At 44.7% G+C, this 22,207-nt stretch overlaps 2 protein-coding genes across 5 annotated transcripts in view; both read left to right on the top strand.

Annotated features, from left to right (window-relative positions):
- The first annotated feature begins 76 nt into the window (after positions 1-76).
- Positions 77-10,693, top strand: Acyp1 (acylphosphatase 1). 4 transcript variants are annotated; one of them, XM_026789194.1, is made up of 3 exons: positions 77-365; positions 6,238-6,329; positions 10,298-10,693. In XM_026789194.1, exons 1-3 carry the CDS (start codon positions 218-220, stop codon positions 10,511-10,513), a joined length of 456 nt encoding a protein of 151 aa, XP_026644995.1. In that variant the 5' UTR covers positions 77-217; the 3' UTR covers positions 10,514-10,693. The 4 variants fall into 4 exon arrangements, with proteins under 4 accessions (XP_026644995.1, XP_026644979.1, XP_005343420.1 ...); XM_026789178.1 differs by lacking the exon at positions 77-365 and adding an exon at positions 5,553-5,661; XM_005343363.3 differs by lacking the exon at positions 77-365 and adding an exon at positions 5,843-5,979.
- A 2,068-nt stretch (positions 10,694-12,761) lies between these two features.
- Mlh3 (mutL homolog 3) overlaps positions 12,762-22,207 on the top strand; it is a 34,722-nt gene continuing 25,276 nt past the window's right edge. The window contains exons 1-3 of the mRNA XM_005343655.3: positions 12,762-12,846; positions 14,206-17,503; positions 21,110-21,285. Coding sequence (XP_005343712.1) covers positions 14,269-17,503; positions 21,110-21,285 — 3,411 coding nt within the window. The 5' untranslated portion in view covers positions 12,762-12,846; positions 14,206-14,268. The remainder of the gene's footprint in view (positions 12,847-14,205; positions 17,504-21,109; positions 21,286-22,207) is intronic.

Genomic DNA, 22,207 nt, shown 5'->3' with positions numbered 1-22,207 from the left:
TTTCAATCCCAGACCAGCGCAGGCGCAGTCCACAAGCGGTCCGGCGCTGCCCGGAAGATGAGTTTGGGGTGGAGGAAGGTGGGGTAAGAGTGCCGGCGGGTCACTTGACGCAGGGTGCAGCCAACTCTGCAGCTCAGATCAGCGCTGCCCTTGGGGCGAGGGGAGGAGAGGCTTTTCTGGGGCTACATCAAAGAAGAACTTGCATTCCTTGAGAACGATGCTCCCAGACCTTAGGGAGAAGGGTGGAGCCCCTAGATGGGCTGCGGAGTCACCCTGCCACAAGATTCGGGGATCCGCCCGGCTAGCGGGAGTGGGACTGCTGATTGCCCTTCTGAGCGCACTTGGCTGCTGCTCCCAGGCCCCAGGTAGGGCTGCAAAGCTCCAGGCTATATGCTCCTGGGCTGTTCTCCCCTTGCAATGCTTTGGCGCTTGCGATCAGATTTACTTTTATTTTGTTACGTGTTATCGTCCCAGGGTAGTTTCTAAGGCCAATCTAATTATGATACTATTATAATGTTTTACTCTTACGAGGTAAATCTGACCGTTTCTACTTTGGGCCCCCGGAATGACTCAGCCAAATGTAATGATAATAAAGTTAAGTACCAGATCGCCAATAATGAGCGTAGCTTGATTTCAACAGTAAATGATCCCCTGTAACTTTTCCACATCAGAAGAGGGTTTATTTGTCTTCTTCGTGCTTCAGTTCATTTGGATAAGCTTTTTGGAACAGACAGCTCAGTTTTTTTCCTGTAACTAAGCAGAAGATTCGTGCACGTGGGAAATAAAGTGGACAGCAGTCCCGTTAATCCTTCAAAATATCAGATGTCAGCTCTTCTGTGCTACAAAGAAATTCCTTGGTGAGCTCTCTAGGGCAGACTGTCAGTCCTTGTTTTCATTCCCAGTTGTCCCTTTTGCCTCTCCACACTGCAGACTTTTCCCAGGGACTCGGGTCCAGGGAAATTTCAGCTTCTCCCTGCTTAAAGTCTTCTTCTATGGCTTTTCCCTATGCATGCATCCCTTTTAACTACTTTCAGGACCCTCCGTGTTAATCTCTGGTTTTAAAATATGCATGACTTCTTCGTGCAAAAAAGTTGCACTTCACTGGACTCCCTTCCTACTTGTTTCTCTTCTTCTTCTGTTTTGTTTTGTTTTGTTTTGTTTTGTTTGTGTTTGTTTTGAGACAGGCTCCCTGTCCAGCCCCCTGGCCCTCCTGCCTATGTAATCAGCTTGCCTCAGATTCCCCCAGGCTGGGATATAGGCCTGCACACACACACACACACACACACACACACACACACACACACACACACACACACACTTTTCCTTATCCTTCTTCCTTGTCCAGGCCCCTGCGGTCTGACTTCTGTTAACTGCACAGTTATTCATGTCCTTCCCACAAGTAAAGGCAAGAAGGCAAGCTTCTATTTCTGCAGCCTATTCACTGGACGGTGTTGATCATTCATTGCCTTAAAACTCAATTCCCTATAGTGAGATTTCATTTATGTCTTCTAAATAAAGCTGCCTGAAGACCAAAAGGTAAAACTAAACCATTAGAAAACAGGCTGTGGTGGCCCACACCTTTAATCCCAGGATTTGGAAGACAGAAACAGATGGATCCCCGTGAGTTCAAGGCTGACCAGGACTACACAAGACCGACTCAGAAATAGATTCTGATAGTGATGGCTCACACCTTTAACCCTGGCACTAGAGAGGAATATAAACCAGGATGCGACAGGAACTCTTTCTCTTTAGTCTGAGGATTTCTTAGAGATTTCTTGTGGCCGGCTGCTTTGCTTTTCTGATCTTCAGGTTGAACCCCACTCTGTCTCTGTTTTATTGTTCATGCTATCCTCACTATTCCTGTGTCCTCTTGCTCTCTTCTTTCTCAGCCTTGCTCCATCTACTTCTATTAAGGTTTCAGGCATTTATACTTTCCCCCTTATTGGCCTCCTAAGTTTGGATGTTCTTCCAAGCATTCTTATTTTCCTTGTATATGCAGTTAGAGGCATTCTCTTCCTTATCTCTACCCAGATGCTGAAATCTGGAATTTTTTTTTTTTTGGTTTTTCGAGACAGGGTTTCTCTGTGGTTTTGGAGCCTGTCCTGGAACTAGCTCTTGTAGACCAGGCTGGTCTCGAACTCACAGAGATCCGCCTGCCTCTGCCTCCCAAGTGCTGGGATTAAAGGCGTGTGCTGAAATCTGGAATTTTGTCTTTGTTTATTTTAACATGTTCCTTGGGGAGCTGGGGAGATGGTTCGGTGGTTAAGAGCACTGGCGGCTCTTCCAAAGGACCTGGATTCAATTCCCAGCACCTACATGGTGGTTCACAACTGTCTGTGGGTCCAACACCCTCATACAGTCATATATGCAGAAAAAACACCAATACAAATGAAATAAAAATAAATGTTTTTTAAAAAAATATCCCCTGCTTAGCGATAGTCTTCTCAGTTATAAATTTCTAACTACTCACCTGTCACCTTCTCATGACAGCTTCCCAGGAGCCCCAATCCGTGGGACCGAGCACTGGTGATCTCCATATTCTCTGTCTGCTGTTTCTCTATTTCATGTCCTCTCCCCCTCAAAGCATACATCATCTTCCTAGCTCTCTCTAGCCATCTCTTCCAACTGACCTACAAATTCTACTGCGTTTACAGCTGCAGTTTTTTCTCATAGTTAGCTGTATCCTCTCATGCTCTGCCTGTGTTTCTTGTGGGATGGATGGCTTTACCCTCTTCACCATCAGCACCTGCGTCCCAAATCTGTCCTTGTTGTTTTCTAAATGAGGATTCTAAAACCTTCTTTCCTAGCTTTCTTGAGATATTAACAGGGCTTGGGCTTACAATTGTTGGACTCTAGTGTCCAAACACCAAGGAGGAGTTGCCCCCAGAGACCATCTCACACACCACAGCTGATGCAAAAGCATGAGGATTTTATTAATTCTGTCATGACAGGGTCCCCCAGCATTCGGGAAGCCGAGGGACCTCAAATAGCTGGTACAGTCTACTTTTAAAGGGGCCACAGAAGCAAGGGGGATTGTTCTTTGACTATTCTGATTGGCTTATTCGAAAGGGCTATTACCAATAATTGACTGGAGAGCTGTTGCCAGATCAGATGAGGTAAGAGGTCATTTTGACCCTGTTTCCCAGGGGACCGAACCAAAGCATACGTATATGGGTAATTGTTCAGGAACTGAGTACGTGCGAGTGTAGCTGTTAGGTCCTTGGTTCCCAGGGGAGGAGGGGAAGCACTATGGCACAGAGGCTGAGAGGATTCAGAATTGTCAAAAATGGCTTCAGGATTGTCTTAAAGTCTTACACAATCAGTGGTAGAAGGTATACTTAGAATGCACAGGACCTAGATTCCATTCCCAAGCAACAAAAGTGTGTATGTGTGTGTGTGTGTGTGTGTGCGCGCGCGCACACACACACACACACACACACACAGAGTGGGGAAGGGAAGGAGGAAGGAGGGAGAGATTACAAATTAAAAAGTGTATATAGTCCCAGCACTCGGGAGGCAGAGGCAGGCGGATCTCTGGGAGTTCGAGACCAGCCTGGTCTACAAAGGGAGTTCCAGGACAGGCTCCAAAACCACAGAGAAACCCTGTCTCGAAAAAACTAAAAAAAAAAAAAAAAAAGTGTATATAGTACTTTGGAATCATGTACACTAAAAATTGATACTAAGATTAGCACAGCTCCTGCTCAAGAATGAAACACAAACCAGGCAGTGGTGGCGCACGCCTTTAATCCCAGCACTTGGGAGGCAGAGGCAGGCGGATCTCTGTGAGTTCGAGGCCAGCCTGGTCTACAAGAGCTAGTTCCAGGACTGGAACCAAAAGCTACAGAGAAACCCTGTCTCGAAAATCAAAAAAAAAAGAAAAAAAAAAGAAAAAAGAAAAAAATAATATAAAATGTGAGGTTTTGATACAAGTATACATTGTAAAATGATTAAATTTAACTAACTAATAAATCATTCTGCCTTTTGATCTATAGTTTCTCTTCCATAATGGTTCTTTTTTTTTTCTTTATTTGGTTTTTTTTGAGACATGGTTTATCAGTGTAGCTTTGGCTGTCCTGGAACTCACCTTGTAGAACAGGCTGGCCTCGAACCATTTTCTATCTTCCACATTAGATGTAGAATATCCCTGTAGTCCTGTCTCCCTTTAATAACCTGAGGCAATCTCAGGAGCTCTCAACCATGGCTGTGCAGTGGGAAGCAATGGGAATAAAATGTGGGCGTATATATTCAGAAGGTTCGCCAGAGGTCCTGACGTGCGCATGGCGGTGAGTGCTCCCGGCTTCATCACAACTACTTTTACCTTCTTGTCAACGGGCACAACTTTACCCACAAGCTGGGGAGTGGTAGAAGGCCGTATTTTGGGAGTGGACTTTGGACTGGCCGCCTGAAACTAAATTCTGGCGACATCACTTTCTGGTTGTGACTCTGTAACTATGGAAAAATGCAGTCTTCTCCACAAGCCCTTTCTCAGTCTTTCCAGTCAGGATTAATCTCTGCTTCTTCACAATGCTTTCTGTCTCGTTATAATGCAGGGCTGGTTCGTGAGGAACTCCCAAGAATGTTTATGAAATGCATTACCGCATTGCACATTATCTTGTCATTCTGTGCTCACATTTGTCTATGATAAAGAACTCTTTGAGGGCAGAAATGATGTATCATTCATCTTCGTACACCATATGGTGTTCTGTCCATATGATGCTTAATGGGTTTGGAATCTATGGGAAACTTATTTTAAATGAGTTTTAGAGAAATGACATCAGTCGAATACACTGTTTAGTGTTGTTTTCGAATATTGCCAAGGACACCGTCCAGTCCAGCCCCTTCACCTCCCAGCAGGAAGGCTTCAGGACTCTGTAAGGAGAGCTACTGCCATGGTGGATCTCCACAGCTACCCCAGCAAACTGTCTCCTCTTGCCCAGTCGGCCAACCCGACATATTAACAAATGGGACCCAGCGTTGGGAAATGATCTAATATATACAAGCAACCCAAAAGGAGAAATAAACATCACACACAATTTGTTTCATACACGTTTTTAATCCTAAGAGTAGCTGAATTCCAATGTATACGCGACAGTTCTCATTTTAGCAGTCCCGACCTAAAAACCCCTTCGTAATTTTCTTTTTCTAAAAGTAAATGCATGCAATTTGGTTATTTTGCTGGATTTTTAGATTCAGTTGAGATTCTGGAGCCATGAATCACTTGCATGTACTTTATTTTTTGTTTATTGTTTTATTTATGCATAATCTTAGTAAGGTAGACTCTGGGTGGCAGCTTCCAAGAACCCAGGTAGAATAACTTCATCGTGATATCTTGTGCATTTACTGTCCCTTCCTACCAAGTCCAAATTATGCATGACCCAAAATTGGAAGAGAATTGGAAGGAAGAAAAAAAAAACAGGCCAGAAAATGGGTATAAACCTTATTCTATTGATTTACTTATGATGCTTAATGTTTGTTGTCTGTCTCCCATCTCAAGAATGGCTAAGCTACTCGAGCGCAGGGTTCTGCTATTACAGTCAACGGATATATACCAACAGCCCTTGGCACGTAGGAAGCAGTCATGTTACTGCTTAGTTTATGAGTGGACATATTCTAAGTGTTTCATCTATGCCTTTCCATACCCACGTGGAAATGAGACAAGAGGTACGTTTAGAGACAGAAAAGGGAGCAGACAGGCTGGTCAGTGAGCAGAAAGTCTGACTGTTCACATGATCAATCCAAATCCAGGTTTACCGGTCCTGAAGCCCCGCCCTCGGGCGGGCTCTTGGCCGATAACCTACCTATGATTGGTTGGACCTTGGTGATGGGCGTGCAGGCCGCGTTGGAGGAGCCGCACTCTAAACTTCCGGGAGCGGCGATTATCTTAGCGCGGGCGGTTGATCTGGAGGTCTCTGGAGCGTTTCGGGCGCCTGGTGGGGAAGCCCGGGAAACCTGAGTGTCCGCCGCTCGGATCATCCAAGTGTCAGTGGAGGGGATTGCGGGTCTCACGGGGAGAGGACGGATGGCGGCAGCGGGGCTGCGTGGGTAGCGGGTTGAACAGGTGAAGGCCCTCGACCCCCTGGGCCTTGCGTTAACACCAACCCACCCACTTACTCCAGCAGTTCTGGGACCCTGAGATTCCGGAGAGGTCCCAGGGGTGATGGAGTATGGGTGCAGCCTCTTCTTAGAATGGGGTCCTGGCACAGTGCCTCACCTTGCTGCTTTCCTGGTTTCTGACAGGTCTGAGCATGGCAGAAGGGAACACCTTGGTCTCAGTGGATTATGAAATTTTTGGGAAGGTTCAAAGGGTGTTTTTCCGCAAGTACACGCAGGTATGTGTCCTATAGCCTTGAAGAGGTGTCGGGGCGCAATACTAGGTGATGGAATGAGGCCTTGTTCTGACAAATGGGAATTCGGAGAGGCTGGCTCTTTGGTAGCTTCAAGGGGACAGTTGCAGCTGGAGATGAGCGATGGATTGAGACTGTTTTGCAGTCTGTAAAACACGATGCAAATGAAAGCGGCTCCCGACTGGTTTCTTTCAAGCAGTGGTAAGGCAGCATCTAGACTCTTCTGAAGGAGAATACCCCTAAGCATCCTGTTGTACCGTCAACCAAGCCAAGTCACTTTTATAGGAAAGCTACTGTCAAGATGGAGATGGCATTAGGTGAACTGACCACACTGATGTAAGCTATGTAATCACCATCATACCCACCACAAGGTTACTCCGCCAGCTTCCTCTCAAGACCTCAATTTCTTTTTCGTTTTGTCCTCGAACAAGAACAACAGCATCCACCCTTTCTAACGTCAGTTTTCCTTATTAAAATACCTTATCAGGCTAGGCGTGGTGGTACACACCTTTAATCCCAGCACTCAGAGGCAGAGGCAGGTGGATCTCTGTGAGTTTGAGGCCAGCCTGATCTACATAGCAAGTTCAGTTCAGTACATCAAGGACTACATAGAGAACCCTTCTCTCAAAATACAAAAACAAACACAAAACTCTATTCATTCCAATTTAGGTGTTAACATCAAAGGTGAGTCTGGTATTCCCCTTATAGTAATGGGGAGTATTTGAGGGAATGAACAAACGTGGCAGCCTCTTCCTCTGTTTCCCTATCACTAATCTCACCAGTGCACAAGGGCAATCTCAATTTCCCTTCTGCCTTCAGCAGAGGGCGATCAGGCTGTTGACTGCCCAAATCATGTGCAACCCTGCCGAGTAAGATGCAGATCTGGCCAGGCGGTGGTGGCACAGGTCTTTAATCCCAGCTCTCGGGAGGCAGAGGCAGGCGGATCTCTGTGAGTTTGAGGCCAGCCTGGTCTTTAAGAGCTAGTTCCAGGACAGGCTCCAAAGTTACGGAGAAACCCTGTCTCGAAAAAAAAAAAAAGGTATTTGTCCTCAGCACTTTCCTCCAAGTGTCATATTGCTGGGACTGTGATGCTGAAAACTCGGACCTGAATCTTTGAAGAGGGAGTCAGTGGTCAGTACCTCTTACTCTACTAACTTACAAACCTGTCTTTCTGTTTTGTGTTCATTTGTGAAGCGCCTGTCAAATGCTGAAAGTCAGAGCGAGGTTTGAGTTAGCGTTACCACTGCTTATGCAGGGCAGGTTCCTGTGATTTCGTAAATGGTGGTGACATGCTCATAGAGGAATCTACGTTGTTGAAGAAAAGGGAACACATATTACAGGGCATCTTTCTCTACCTGCCCCACCTCCACCCCAAGTTTGGAGACAGTTTAGAATACAGAAAAGCAAATTCTGATCATGGAAATGCTGTTTGGGGACTATTCTTTTCCTTTCCTTTCCAAGACAGAGTTTCTCTGTATAGCTCTAGCGGCCGTCCTGGAATTGGCTGTGTAGACCAGGCTGGCCTCGAACTCAAGAGTTCCTCCTGCCTCTGTCTTCAGAATGCTGGGATTAAAGTTGTGTTCCATCACTGCCTCGCTTTTAGAATTTTTTCTATCTGTAGATTTGTAAGCATTTGTTTTATTTTTCTTAATTATTATTATTATTATTATTATTGGTTTTTGATTTTTTGTGATAGGGTTTCTCTGTATAATAACCATTGCTGTCCTGGAACTCACTTTGTAGACTAGGCAGCCTTGAACTCACAGAGATCCATCTGCCTTTGCCTCCTGAGTGCTGGGATTAAAGGCGTGCACCACCATTACCCAGAAACTTAATTTTTTTTAATTAAATAATTTTTAAATTTTTTGTGTATTGGTGTTTTACCTGCATGAATGTCTGTGTGAGAATGTTGTACCCAGGTCCTCTTGAAGAGCAGCCAGTGCTCTTAACCATTGAGCCACCTCTCCAGCTCCCTCATGTTCAGCTTTAAAGACTTTGTGATTACTTATTAGACAGAAAAAAAAACATTAGGATAAGGAGCAGCAGGATTGGGAAGGGAATTGGCATAAGATTCCCTTTAGACATGAGCTTTACTGGGAGAACCTTGTGACGGTGGGGGTCTGTGGCCATGCCTCGAGGTAGGAGAGCAGTATGAGAGACAGACAGTACATCAGATCAGGCAACATGTCAGGGCTTACAGGCTTTCTGGTAAGGTGACTCAGTGGGTAAAGGCACTTGCCACCAAGCCCGATGGACTGAGTTCAACAGTCCTCAGGACCCACGAGGTGGAGGAGGGGCAGGCCTCTGACCTCCACACTGTGCTACGGTATGCACGCCTCACCCTAATAAATAAGTAAATGTAATTTAAAAGTACGTTTTTGTAATGGAGAGTATTGTTAAGAAAGGTAACCTAGGAGCCTGGGGAGATGGCTCAGCAACCTTCACTGTTCTTCCAAAGGACTCAAGTTCTGTTGCCAGAGCACACATAGGGTGGTTCATAACCACCTCTAATTCTAGCTCCAGGAGCCTGGCACCACCCTCCTCTGGACTCCATGGGAACCAGCACTCAACACGCTCACATACTGCACTCTCTCTGTATATGCATATTAAAAATATTTAAAAAAACAGAGATAGCCACCACAGATGGAACCTTCAATAAAACCCCCCAAACAAAAGAAAATATCTGACTCTTCTGTCTTTTCAGTATTAGAATTTGTCAGTTAGTTATTTTAGGATTTAGTATAGGACAGTCTACAGGAGTAAGAACATGGAGGAACGAGAAACCAGATAGGACCATATATCAGAGGCTGTGAGCTCTGAAGCTATAACACAGCATGGCTTTTTAAATTCTTGGTCCAGAGAGAGCTGTAGCAGCGACATGGCCTGGTTTCTCCAGGCTGCCTGTTTGGTCTCTTAGAGCAGCCAGTGTCGTCAGTGGCCAGGCCCATGACTTAACAAGTCAGATGGAAGCATGATAGCCACAGGGCCTTGTGAACCCCTTAGTGTCAGAGCCCAATCTCTGCTGCTTTCCTTCTCTACCAAATATGACAGAAAGTGGGCTTTGGGTGCGATGTAAACATGTTGGGTTAGAGAGACCTCTGCAGTAAAAACAACGGTTGTGTTGCCTAGGAAATTGTGAAATACTGTGTAATGATCTTTAAAGATACAAAGGATCGCTTCATCTGGATTCATTTACGTGTGGTCCTGGCTAAAGGCAAAGGGAAGGATCAAGTAACTTCAAGTTTTTTCTGTTTAATGCACCCAGTAGATTGCTGATTAAGAGACAAGAAAATGAGGGTTGGGGTATATCTTAGAGCTGTTATACTTGCCTAGGTAGCATGTATAAGGCCCTAGGTAAAGCCCCTGTACAGAAAAACAAAACAACACCCCCCCCCACACACACACACACAAAACCCACTCAGGGTCTCTCCCATTTCAATTTACTTGGCTGGGCAGGATAGTGCACACTTCTAATCCCAGCATTCAGAGGGCAGAGGCAGGAGGATGGCTGGAAGATTGAGGCCAGCTGGGACTACCTGATAAGTTCCATCTAGGTCAGCCAATGTTACATAGTGAAACTGTCTCAAGAAAAGAAAAGAAATGAAGGAGCTGCAAGGCCAGGATCCCAGAAGAGTCAGCCTTAGGAAAGCATTTTAAAGGCACCTTTCGGGGCTTACTCTTTAGTCCTAACCGTGCTCATTACTGCATAATGGAAGTTGTCAGGAATTCAGCGCTGAGTTTTGGAGAATGAAAAGGGAAGGGGAATCGAGTAGCTACTCTTGATGTTAAAGTCAGTCACAGGATTCTCCTTGGTGTCTGCTTTGATTTTTCTGGACAATGTCAAATTAGTCTCAGTGGTTTGACTCCAGGCCAAGATTCTGGCCACAGAGTGCAGCCTCACTTTGTTCTGTGCAACCTCACTGGATCGCTCTTTCTCTTCTCTCCCCGCTTAGGCTGAGGGCAAAAAGCTAGGTTTGGTAGGCTGGGTCCAGAACACCGATCGGGGCACCGTGCAAGGACAGCTGCAAGGCCCCATCTCCAAGGTGCGGAGCATGCAGGAATGGCTGGAGAAGAGAGGAAGTCCCAAATCCCACATCGACAGAGCGAACTTCAACAATGAGAAAGTCATCTCAAAGCTGGATTATTCAGATTTCCAAATTGTAAAATAATGACCTGAATTTAATATTTTCAAAATTATCTCCCTCCTTTTTTTTTTTACTGATAAAGCACTATTCTGTGCTCAGTATTAGATTTTGTAAGTTATTTTAGCTGTGCATTTGAAAGTTACAGTGTTTTACATGTATGATGGAATGCAATTGTGTACAATTCTAACCAATAAAAACACACTAGAACCTTATGCTTATTGTGCTTAAATCTTTTTTTTAATTTTTTTTATTTTTTTTCTGTACCTGGAGGGACAGCCGTGGGTGCTGGGAACCGAACTCTTATATTTTTGGTTGTGAGCCTAGCCTTTAACGGCTGAACCATCCCTCCAGGCCTGTGCTTAAATCTTTAGTGAACTTTTGGGCAACATGATGTATTCGATCAGTGTTATGAGAGGAAGACTTGTCGTAGTTTAAAGAGGTTTGAAGGGGAAGAAGTGACGGTGAGAGTCATTTCTGTGAATTGTTACTCAGTTTCTTCAGATTAAATGTGTGGAAAGAGCCGGGCGGTGGTGGCGCACGCCTTTAATCCCAGCACTCGGGAGGCAGAGGCAGGCGGATCTCTGTGAGTTCGAGACCAGCCTGGTCTACAAGAGCTAGTTCCAGGACAGGCTCCAAAGCCACAGAGAAACCCTGTCTCGAAAAAAACAAAAAAACAACAACAAAAAAAAAAACAACATAAATGTGTGGAAAGAGCAAAGCCACCAGGTCTGGCTGGCAGTGTTCAGATGATGTGCTGGACTAATTACTTTTGGCTTTCAGGTTCTTGGAACATCCGCTTTCATTGCTTTTCCATGGGTTAGAAAATCATATAAAGTAGTTATGGGCTGGACTCTGTTCCCTCCCCTCATTTGTATGTTCAGACCCTAACCCAAGTACCAATCCTGCTCTACTGGTGTGTGTGCTCAAAGGTTGTGAAGACAGCCAGCTGCAACCCAAGAAGAGGCTTCAGAGGAAACCCTGGCTGACACCTTACTCTCAGACTCTTCCCAGAACCGGCAGGGGAAAAAACTGCTACTTAAGGCGCCCAGCCTGTGGCCTTTTGTCATGGAGCCCCGGCAAACTGAGCAATAATCAGAATCTTGTTCCTTGGCCTCAGAAGTCTGATTTGGTTTGATTAGTAACTAAACAAATACATACTTATTTTAAAGTTTGTCGTAACTTCCATTAAAGGGAGGAGGGGTGGCCTGGGGAGGTGGTTCAGCAGTTAAGAACACTGTTAGCATAAAGCCGGGCGGTGGTGGCGCACGCCTATAATCCCAGCACTTGGGAGGCAGAGACAGGCGGATCTCTGTGAGTTCGAGGCCAGCCTGGTCTACCAAGGGAGTTCCAGGACAGGCTCCAAAGCTACAGAGAAACCCTGTCTCGAAAAACAAAAAAAAAAAAAAAAAAAAAAAAAAAACACTGTTAGCTCTTCCAGAGGTCCTGAGTTCAATTCCCAATGCACAACTGTCTGCAACTGTAGTCCCATGGGATCAGATGCCCTCTTCTGGTGTGCAGATGTACTTACAGACAAAAATCCATATATGTAAAATACATAATTCTTAAAAAAAAAAGTTGCAGGGCCCAGGAGAGGAGGTTTCAATGAAAATGAGACAGAAGGCAAAAAAGTGAGGCTAGTTTAATAATTGCCAAAACATTCTCGCTGTGCTGTTAAGAGTTCTGTTCTCCTTCAGTTAGGAAAAAGCAGTGGTGGTATTGGGAAAATTAAAAAAAAAGAAAAAAATCAATGAAGGGAATCCTGGCATTCTGATTTGCAAATTAAGAGGGTAGAGGGAGACAGAGGCAGGTGGATCTCTATGAGTTCGAGGCCAGCCTAGTCTACAGAGTGAGTTTCAGGACAGCCAGGGCTACACAGAGAAATCCTGTCTTGAAAAATCAAAGGAGAGGGCGAGGGAGAAGAAGAGGTCTGACTTCTTAGCATTAATTCTAAGAACATTCTGCATTCTCTGATGTCTACTTGCCACCAGGTCGCGGCAGTATACAAAACCAAAGACCACTTTCGCATAGTTTACAATCTAGTGAACAAAGACTAAGGAAACAAGTAAAATATAAGTGGAACGAAATATTAGTACCTGCAAAGAAAAAGAGAACGAGAAAGGGAACAAACCAAAACTTACTGGAAACAGCCTATCACCCAATACCAAAAGAGACTAGGGCGCGAGCACTAATTAGAACTAGTCAGGTGAAGGAGCCAAGTTATCAGCCGGGCCACCTTGGCGCCTGCGCACGAGACGTCGTGCAGCCCCAGGCTCGCGGCGTCTCGGAAGCGCATGCTCTGGAGAGCGCGTCTGGCATCGGAAGCGGTTGGTCCCGAGAGTTGATGGAGGAGATTCGAGGTGAAGGGGGAAAGCGCGTGTTGACATCTGGCCCCGTGAGCTCGTCTAACACCAGAAGAGCTGTGGTGACGGCCGCGGGCCCGCCTGGAGGAGCGCGGGGGCCCCCAGAAGGAGGGGCCTCGGGAGCGGCGGGGCGGGTGGATTGCGCAGGCGCGAGCTTCCTGCACGAGAAGCTGGACTGTCTAGACCCTGGGACTGTAGTAATCAGAATGCTTATTAAACATTTACCCCGTTTGCCAACGGCCGCTAAGTTCATTGTCTTAGAAAGCAAACGTAGCCCCAGTTTGCCCAGGTTTTAAAAAGCCAGCCCTGCCACCAGCTATGCTGTTATCGTTTATGAAGAAGGAAGTGAGACCTCTAAAGACCTAGACTCTTAGGATTTGTTTGTACTTGCAAGAAAACTTGAAATCAGTTCAGACCACCCCATACCATCATTATTATTGCCATGTTGTGTTCTGGGGATATATAGGGACCGAGCTTATCAGTACAAAAGAATATTAGTAATCAGGACTTTTCAGCGAACTATCAAGCAACAGCAGGATTTAAACAGCAAATGGTAGAAAACTTACAGGCAAAGGAATTTCCCTGCTTTAGCCCCCACGCCGCCCCCTCCCCGCCCCCTCCCCGCCCCTCCTCAGAAAGTAATTGTGACAATCGTAATCGCTTACTACCTGTCTCTCCTTGATATGTTTGGCGTTAATTCTGTCCCGTTGTCTCACTTACTTACAGTGTCTTAGCACACTAAAGTTTTTCTAAAAGCCATGGATATTGTGTAATGTATAAGCATTATGAAACAAGCTTGGATCTTTTTCATGAATAATTTCTAGCTAACGTTTCTTAGCTGAATTTAATTTAGGCATTTGTTTTTAGTGAAGTGCTTAGAATTTTGAATAGTGTCTTTACGGGTCAACATCAAGTATAATTATGGTTTCTCTTTAGGGCATTCACTTTAGGAACAGGGAAAATTATGAAATTATGAATGCTTCTTTGGAATCGAGGTCCATTATACCAGGCATGAGTTTTATGTGCTATCCAGAAATTAGATGTATACTTCTGTTTCATATTTTGGTTTAATATTTTATTTTCCTCAAACTGTAGTTCTTCATAATACTTGAGAGAAGTCAGTAATGCTATATAATCGAGGTTTGAGCCGGGCGGTGGTGGCGCACGCCTTTAATCCCAGCACTCGGGAGGCAGAGGCAGGCGGATCTCTGTGAGTTCGAGACCAGCCTGGTCTACAAGAGCTAGTTCCAGGACGGGCTCCAAAAAAACCACAGAGAAACCCTGTCTCGAAAAACCAAAAAAAAAAATCGAGGTTTGATAGGGTTTGTGTGATCTTTGTTTTTGTTTTTTTCATAGGTAGTTATTTCCAGTCAGAGAAGGAAGCCCACGTCTGGCATTCTCCCCACATGTCTCCCTGCCATGATCAAGTGCTTGTCAGATGAAGTCCAAGCCAAACTGCGGTCCGGTTTGGCCATAATCTCCTTGGGCCAGTGTGTCGAGGAACTTATCCTCAACAGTATCGATGCGGAAGCAAAATGTGTGGCCGTCAGGGTGAATATGGAAACCTTCCAAGTCCAAGTGATAGACAATGGACTTGGGATGGCGGGTGATGAGATAGAGAAGGTGGGAAACCGGTATTTTACTAGCAAATGCAGCTCAATACAGGACTTGGAGAACCCAAAGTTCCATGGTTTCCGAGGAGAGGCCTTGGCAAGTATCGCCGACATGGCGAGTGCTGTGGAAATTTCATCCAAGAAAAGCATGGCTATGAAAACCTTCGTGAAGATGTTTCAGAACGGGAAAGCCCTAAACGCTTGTGAAGCGGATCTGACTAGACCCAGCGTGGGGACCACAGTAACTGTGTATAACCTGTTCTCCCAGTTCCCTGTGAGGAGGAAGAGCATGGACCCGAGACTAGAGTTTGAGAAGGTTAGGCAGCGGGTGGAAGCCATCTCCCTCATGCACCCTTCTGTCTCTTTCTCTTTGAGGAATGATGTTTCTGGTGCCATGGTTCTCCAACTCCCCAAAACCAAAGACATATGTTCTCGGTTTTGTCAAATTTATGGATTGGGCAGGTCTCAAAAGTTAAGAGAAGTACATTTTAAATATAAGGAGTTTGAGTTTGGTGGCTACATTAGCTCTGAAGCGCACTACAATAAGAATATGCAGTTTTTGTTTGTGAACCGAAGACTGGTTTTAAGGACAAAGTTGCATAAACTCATTGACTTTTTATTAAGAAAACAAAGTACTATATGTAGGCCAAAGAATGGCTCTGGTAGTAGGCAAATGAATTCCAGTCCTCGGCACCGCTCTGCCCCCGAACTCCATGGGATCTATGTCATCAATGTACACTGCCAGTGCTGTGAATATGACGTGTGCATGGAGCCCGCCAAAACTCTGATCGAGTTTCAGAACTGGGATACCCTGTTGGTTTGTATTCAAGAAGGAGTCAAAAGGTTTTTAAAGCGAGAAAGCCTGTTTGTAGAGTTATCAGGTGAAGCTATTAAGGGCTTTAATGAAGATAACGATTTTGGTTTGTTTGGTGCTACTCTGCAGACACAGGCGTCCTCTCATGAGAAGTGTGACCAGAGCAGTTTCCAGGAAGCGTGCACTAATATTTTGGATTCCTATGAAATGTTGAATTTACAGTCGAAAGCTGTGAAAAGAACAGCTACTATAGAAAGTAGAAACACACAGAATTCTGGGGATTCAGAAGCCATCAGAAAACAGACAGCTGACTCAGTGCACAGTTGTGAAACAGATGGCCTGGGCCATAGTGAAATGATAGAGTCATCACACAGCGAAGACAGCGCTCACTTAGCATCAAGGGTGTTGGGAGAAGAGGGAGAAAACGAGAAACATCAGAAATCTTTCCTGGAAGAGAGGACTTCAGAAAGTCCGCATGGAACCAGCCCAAAAATGGTTTCAAGCCCTGATCGGACACATCATCTCTTTGAGGAGAATGAGGCAGATGTAGAAATACAGAAAATAAGCCCTGTTGTTAATGTCATGGCTGCCAACGTTCCCCCAAATAGTAGGATTCAGAGCCTACTGGAGAAACATAAAGATGCTACTGAAGTGGGGCATCAACCTCTGCCTTTTGAGACAACAGCATCTAGAGTCCAGGGTACACAGAGAAAGAAGGAAAAAGGAGAAAAAGAGCCGAGTAGTCCTGGAAGAGTAAATGTTTTTAGATATGGAGAGGTTAAGTTATGCTCTACTGGCTTTATAACTCATGTGGTACAGAATGTGCACACTAAATCAAGTGAAACAGAGCATTCATTTAAAAATTATGTCCGACCTGGTCCTGTAAGTGCCCAAGAGACATTTGGAAACAGAGCACACCACGCACTCGAGACTCCAGACACCAATTTAACAAGCACTTTAAGTACAGAATCTGCTCGACTGCTCCACAAAAAATTGTGCAGGACAAACATAGGTTATGGGCCAGAGAACAACCCAGTAGCAGCGGATGGGAGCTTGGCTCTTTTTCAGGAAGGTGGTACAGGACCACACACAGGTTGCTTTTTGCCTGACACACCCTCCTTCCCAGGGTGCAACTATGCTTCAAATGGTAGTAAGAAGACAGAGAAGATGATGCATCCCTCCAGACTCTCAGGCCGTAGGAAGCTAAGCTTGCGTTCACAAGTAGGGTCTTTAGAGAGATTTAAGAGGCAATATGGGAAGGTTATCAGTTCTCTAGATACAGAAGAGGAAAATAACACTGAAGTAAGGGCCCATGGTGATGCTCAGGTCGAACCTGACATTCTACTAAATGACAAGAGCCACTTAGATATGCCTGATGGTGGTAAGATCACTACCGTGGAGCACTGTGACACTTGTCAACCAGTAAGTCACGTCCTGCACTCAGAAAAATCTCCATTTTCCAAAGAAGCTTGCTTAGAACAGATGCCTCACTTGAGAGAAAGTCCTATTACTCTGGCAGAATTCTCTCCCTTTAACAGAAAACATTCCAATGTTGAGAAGTCCACCGAGTCACTTGCTTCGAAATTATCCAGACGGAAAGGTTCTGAAAAGGAGCTTCGAACGACGGAGATGATAGGCCATATTAGTGAACTTCCAGGTTCGGATTCCAGTCGGACAGACAGTAGCTGGGGCACGAGGTTAGACTTACCTTTTGGTGAGTTATTTAAAAATAAACACGAAAAAATAAAGAGTGACGTGCTTCTGATACCAGATCCTGCCACCCAGGATAATTCCACCCACAACAGTGCAGTGCATTCTCACAATGTAGTGGACCACACAGAGAACCCTGAAACTCCTTTGCCGTTGCCCTGCAGTGATTCTAAAGCCAGCAAAGATTCAGATGTTCTCGTCAGATCTTCAGAGCAACATACAGGAACTCCCGAGTCTCCCAGTAGAATGATCATGGGTCAGGTAGAAGTTACCACTGCAGGCCAAGATGGAATTTCTTCCCAGAATGATGAGTCTAAAGCAAGATCTTATTCCGAAAATGAAGAATCTAATTCATACCCTATGGGTTGGCAGCAGCATTTTGATGTTACGCTGGGAAGAATGGTTTACATCAACAGAACAACCGGACTAAGCACGTTTGTCGCTCCCACGGAAGATGTTCAGACTGCTTGCACCAGAGACCTGACGACTGTGGCTGTGGATGTCCTCCTCGAGAATGGTAAGTACGAAGAAGAACAATGGCCAGAGAGCAATACAGTTCTTCACAGAGGTGGCCAGCAGACAGCCTTGGAAAGCCACGATGAATTGTTCCGTTGTTTGGGGGTTGGGAATATTGAGACAGGGTCTTGCTGTGTAGCTAAGGCTGGCCTCAAACTGTTTGTAGCCAAGTTGGTCTTGAACTCATGCTAGGTCTTGCTTCCAAATGCTAGAATTAAAAGTATGTACTACAACACCTGGCTTCTGAAGGCCAGTTTTAAAACCTAAACTGTGCCGGGCGGTGGTGGCGCACGCCTTTAATCCCAGCACTCGGGAGGCAGAGGCAGTCGGATCTCTGTGAGTTCGAGGCCAGCCTGGTCTAGAAAGAGCTAGTGCCAGGACAGGAACCAAAAGCTACAGAGAAACCCTGTCTCGAAAAATAAAAAAAATAAAAAAATAAAAAAAAATAAAACCTAAACTGTGTTTAAGGCATACGGAGATTCTTGAGGTTTAACAATATTTAAATGTGAGAATTTTGTGACCACTGATAAAGAATATAAAGGTACCTACATGTGTCTGAGACATATGTGTGTGGAAGGGGACGGATGGACTTCATTTTAATCAAATCGTGCTGCTAGTGGCTAAAAAAGACCCGCAGTACTTATCTATCCTGTTTTCCCTTTCTTCCCAAATATACTTCTAGAAATTTGTCTTTAGAGACATGACTGCTTCTGTCTGTGGCTGCCAGCCTAAGGTTGGGGAAATTCTTTACTTATCTTAAGTTCCCAGTAAGATACATAGGTCAGTGCAGTGGGATTTTGTGAGCTTCCCCTGGAAAGTAGGAGTTAGCCAAACATTTTTCAAAATGTAGGCTAGATAGGTGCCTTCATAACTATATTTTTCAAATGTACTTTATTATATCTCCCAATCCACTTGATGAATTTCTGATACAAGAAGTTGATAATAATATGGTTTTCAGGTCACACCACAAAGCAACACCAGAGCCTGGTCTAGGACTCTGGGTTCTCAGGTTTCAGGCAACATTAAAAGTGACATTGTTTTGGCAGTGTGTTGAGAGCCAGATGTTGGGAGCCGGTGAAGCTGATTTCCATCTGGCTGTAATCTCGGCTTTCACTAGTAGGATAAACATTAAATATGTATCCTTGTGAAAAAGTCTCGCATGCTGTAAAAGAATGAAAATTGTATGAATATAATTGCAAATTACAATGTCTCCTTAGAATAAATATTTCTTGTTGGAGGTTCTGATGTTAAATAAATCCTTTAGTTTTAAATGTTTTTCAATTTTTTTCCTTATGGGAAAAAAAAATCACTGTTGTAACTTCTAGAGAATTTCATAGGCGGAGAAAACCCTTTATTTTCAGTATTGCTCTTGAGACTATCCAGTTGCCCTTAAGGCATCTTTATGTGCTTTCCAGTCTAGGTCATATGTACTGGTTTGTATGTGCTGAATGCTTATCAGAGAGGAACATCTAAGGTGCCAGCACCTCATCTTCCTGAAATGGAACTGCTTCTGAAACAGCGCCAAAAAATAACTGGGTTACGTTCAAGTGTGGGGTGGTTGCTGCCAAAAGAAAGGAGGGGGATCTTAGCTGCCACACTCAACATAAACATCTGCTCCTGTTAAGTAGATTTGGGGTTGAAACTACTTCAGTGCACCACGCCATCTGGATTACCTATCTTGTGAACTTTTGAGAGCCGCATTAAGTCAAGTTCCGAATGAAAATTAGTTTTGCTGTCAAGACAGGTTCATTGAAAAAGTAGCACCTCACACCCTCCATTCACATGGAATTGGCTCTTCACAGTGGGGCATTAGGGCATGACTGGCGCATATGAAAATGTAGATGTGTAACGAATTTCTAAGAGAAACGGTAAAGCTCCACTAATTTTAGCACTTGGGAGGTGGAGGCAGGAAGATCAGGAAGTGAAGGCAGTCAGTTTCTCTTTCTTTTGTTTTTTAGTTTTGATTTTTTGTTTTTTGAGACAGGATTTCTCTGTGTAGCCCTGGCTGTCCTGGAACTTGGTCTGCAGACCAGGCTGGCCTTGAGCTCAGAGATCTGCCTTCCTCTGCCTCCCAAGTGCTGGGATTAAAGATGTACCAACACTGCCCAGGCCTCACTCAGTTTCTTATTATACAACCTTACTTCAAGTAATCTCTCGCTTTAGTTTTTGTTTTTTGTTTTGTTTTTTTTTTTCCGAGACAGGGTTTCTCTGTGGCTTTGGAGCCTGTCCTGGAACTAGCTCTGTAGACCAGGCTGGTCTCGAACTCACAGAGATCCACCTGCCTCTGCCTCCCGAGTGCTGGGATTAAAGGCGTGCACCACCATCGCCCGGCTCTCACTTTAGTTTTTGTCAGACAGGCTTGTCTTTTTCAATAGCTCTGTTATGTGTTCCTCCCATCCTTTTTATTTTATTTTTATTTTATGTATTGAATGCTTTTGCCTATATGTAGTCTGTGTACCATGTTCATGCCTCATGCCCATGGAGGCAGAAGAGGGCATCAAAATCCATGGAATTTGCTGGGCGGTGGTGGTGCACGCCTTTAATCCCAGCACTCGGGAGGCAGAGGCAGGTGGATCTCTGAGTTTGAAGCCAGCCCGGTCTACAAGAGCTAGTGCCAGGACAGGAACCAAAAAGCTATGGAGAAACCCTGTCTCAAAAAATAGAAAAAAAAAATCCATGGAACTTGAGTTTCAGATGGCTGTGAGCCACTGTGTGGGTTCTGGGAACTGAACTCAGGTCCTCTGGAAGTGCAGCTGGTACTCTTCACCACTGAGCCAATTTTCCAGGCTTTTCAAAACTGTCTCTTCAGAGTTGTTTCTAAGACTCAAATCTGCTGTTCCTCCAGATGGTTAGCGTTTAGACTGGTATTTGAATAGGGTACCTTTCATCCACTCATTCATCCGATCCCATTACAGATGGTTGTGAGCCACCATGTGGGTACTGGGAATTGAACTCAGGACCTCTGGAAGAGCAGCCAGTGCACTTAACCGCTGAGCCGTCTCCAGCTCTGCCAGGCGTTCATCTAAGCACAGGCTCATCCAGTACTTGTTGTCTGTCACACTGTGGTAGGTGTTCTCACACTAAAGCTCATCTGACTTCTCAGCATTTATTAGGGATATTAGGGATAGCTACATAATGCAATGCAATCATGGTTATAGTAGGGCCACAGATTGTGGGTAAGACACTTAAAAGTTGGGCATTTGTAAAGGCTGCAGCAGGTTGTGGGTGATCATGAAGTACAAGGGTGTGTCTGACAAGACTTTTCTGAATAACTATACCTTGTACGGTATTTAGCGGCACCCAGCCTTTATCTGTTGGATTCCAGTAGCTGCCTCATTTACTCGGGATATGACCGTGGAAAATGTCTGAAGACAATGCCTCGTGTGTCCCTGCAGCCTGCACATTGCACTATTGAAAGTCACATCTCTGATAAAGAGATGATGTGTTAATGTAATTAAGTTAGCGATGATTTCATTGAAAGTTCTGATTTTCCATGTATTCAGTAGTCTGCCTTCTGCCTTCATTTAGTTTGCAGAGAAAAATTTTACATAATTTTTATAGTTTGTATGTTGAGTTCAAATGTGTTGGTTTTTCTTTCTTTGTGTAGGGGTCCAGTACAGGTGCCACCCTTTTAGAAGCGACCTTATTCTTCCTTTCCTTCCGAGAGCTCAGGAGGAGAGGATTATGATGAGACCAATGGCGAGAGGTGAGAGCAATGCCAGAGGTTGTGTGTGGAGACACCTGGTACACCCTGTCCCGCTCATTGCGGAAGACTTAGCAGGGGTGCGTTCTGAGGCGTGGTCGGCACCAGCTGTGCCTCGGGAGCCAGAATTCCCCACGGCTCTGTTGAGCAGCAGAGCTAAGTGATTCGGTGCATGCATGCATACAGATCAGAAATTGCTTTTCCAGACTGGCGGTTGGTGCTGGGTGATTATGCGTAGGCTATGGTGTCTGAGACTGGGGAAACGTTTCTTATTTTTAAGGATTGAATTTCTCCATATTACAGTACTTTGAGCTCTGTAAAATTCTTTGGAAAAAAACCTAAAGAAACCTATTATTTTTATTTTTGTTGTTTCTTAAAATCAATTAAGTATATTTTTATCAAAAGGCAACAAGAAAATTGGAACTGTAGTATTTTCTGTACATGCACTTGGAAATATTCTTCTTTTGTTTTAAGACTTACTTAGTTTTGTTTTGTGTATGGATGTTTTGCCAGCATGCGTATCTGTGTACCATGTGTATCCAATGCCCTTGGCAAGAGGAGGGCATCAGATTCTCTGAATTAGAGTTACAGATGGTTATGAGCCACTGTGTGGGTGCCAGGAACCAGACCTGGGTCTTCTGCCTGGAAAGATGGCTCAGAGGTGAAAAGGGCCATCTTTCCAGGCCCCTGGAGCATTGGTATAGACCAGCAGTTTTTGACCCATAGGTTGCAACCCCTTGGGTTGCATATCAGATATTTAAATTACATATACAACAGTAGCAAAATTATAGTATAAAGTAGCAATGGAATAATTTTATGGTTGGGGTCACCACCACATGAGGAACTGTATTAAAGGGCACAGCATTATGAAGGTTGAGAACCACTCTTCCAGACAATTTGCAGAAAAGCTGTCTCAGAAGGTGCTGTCATGATACTAGTTTTATTTTTTTTTAATTTATTTATTTATTAAGGATTTCTGCCTCCTCCCCGCCACCGCCTCCC

Source organism: Microtus ochrogaster, chromosome 1 (genome assembly GCF_000317375.1).
Source record: "Microtus ochrogaster isolate Prairie Vole_2 chromosome 1, MicOch1.0, whole genome shotgun sequence".
Lineage (NCBI taxonomy): Eukaryota > Metazoa > Chordata > Mammalia > Rodentia > Cricetidae > Microtus > Microtus ochrogaster.
The sequence above is the reverse complement of the archived record's forward strand: the minus strand, read 5'-3'. Positions and strand labels throughout refer to the sequence as shown.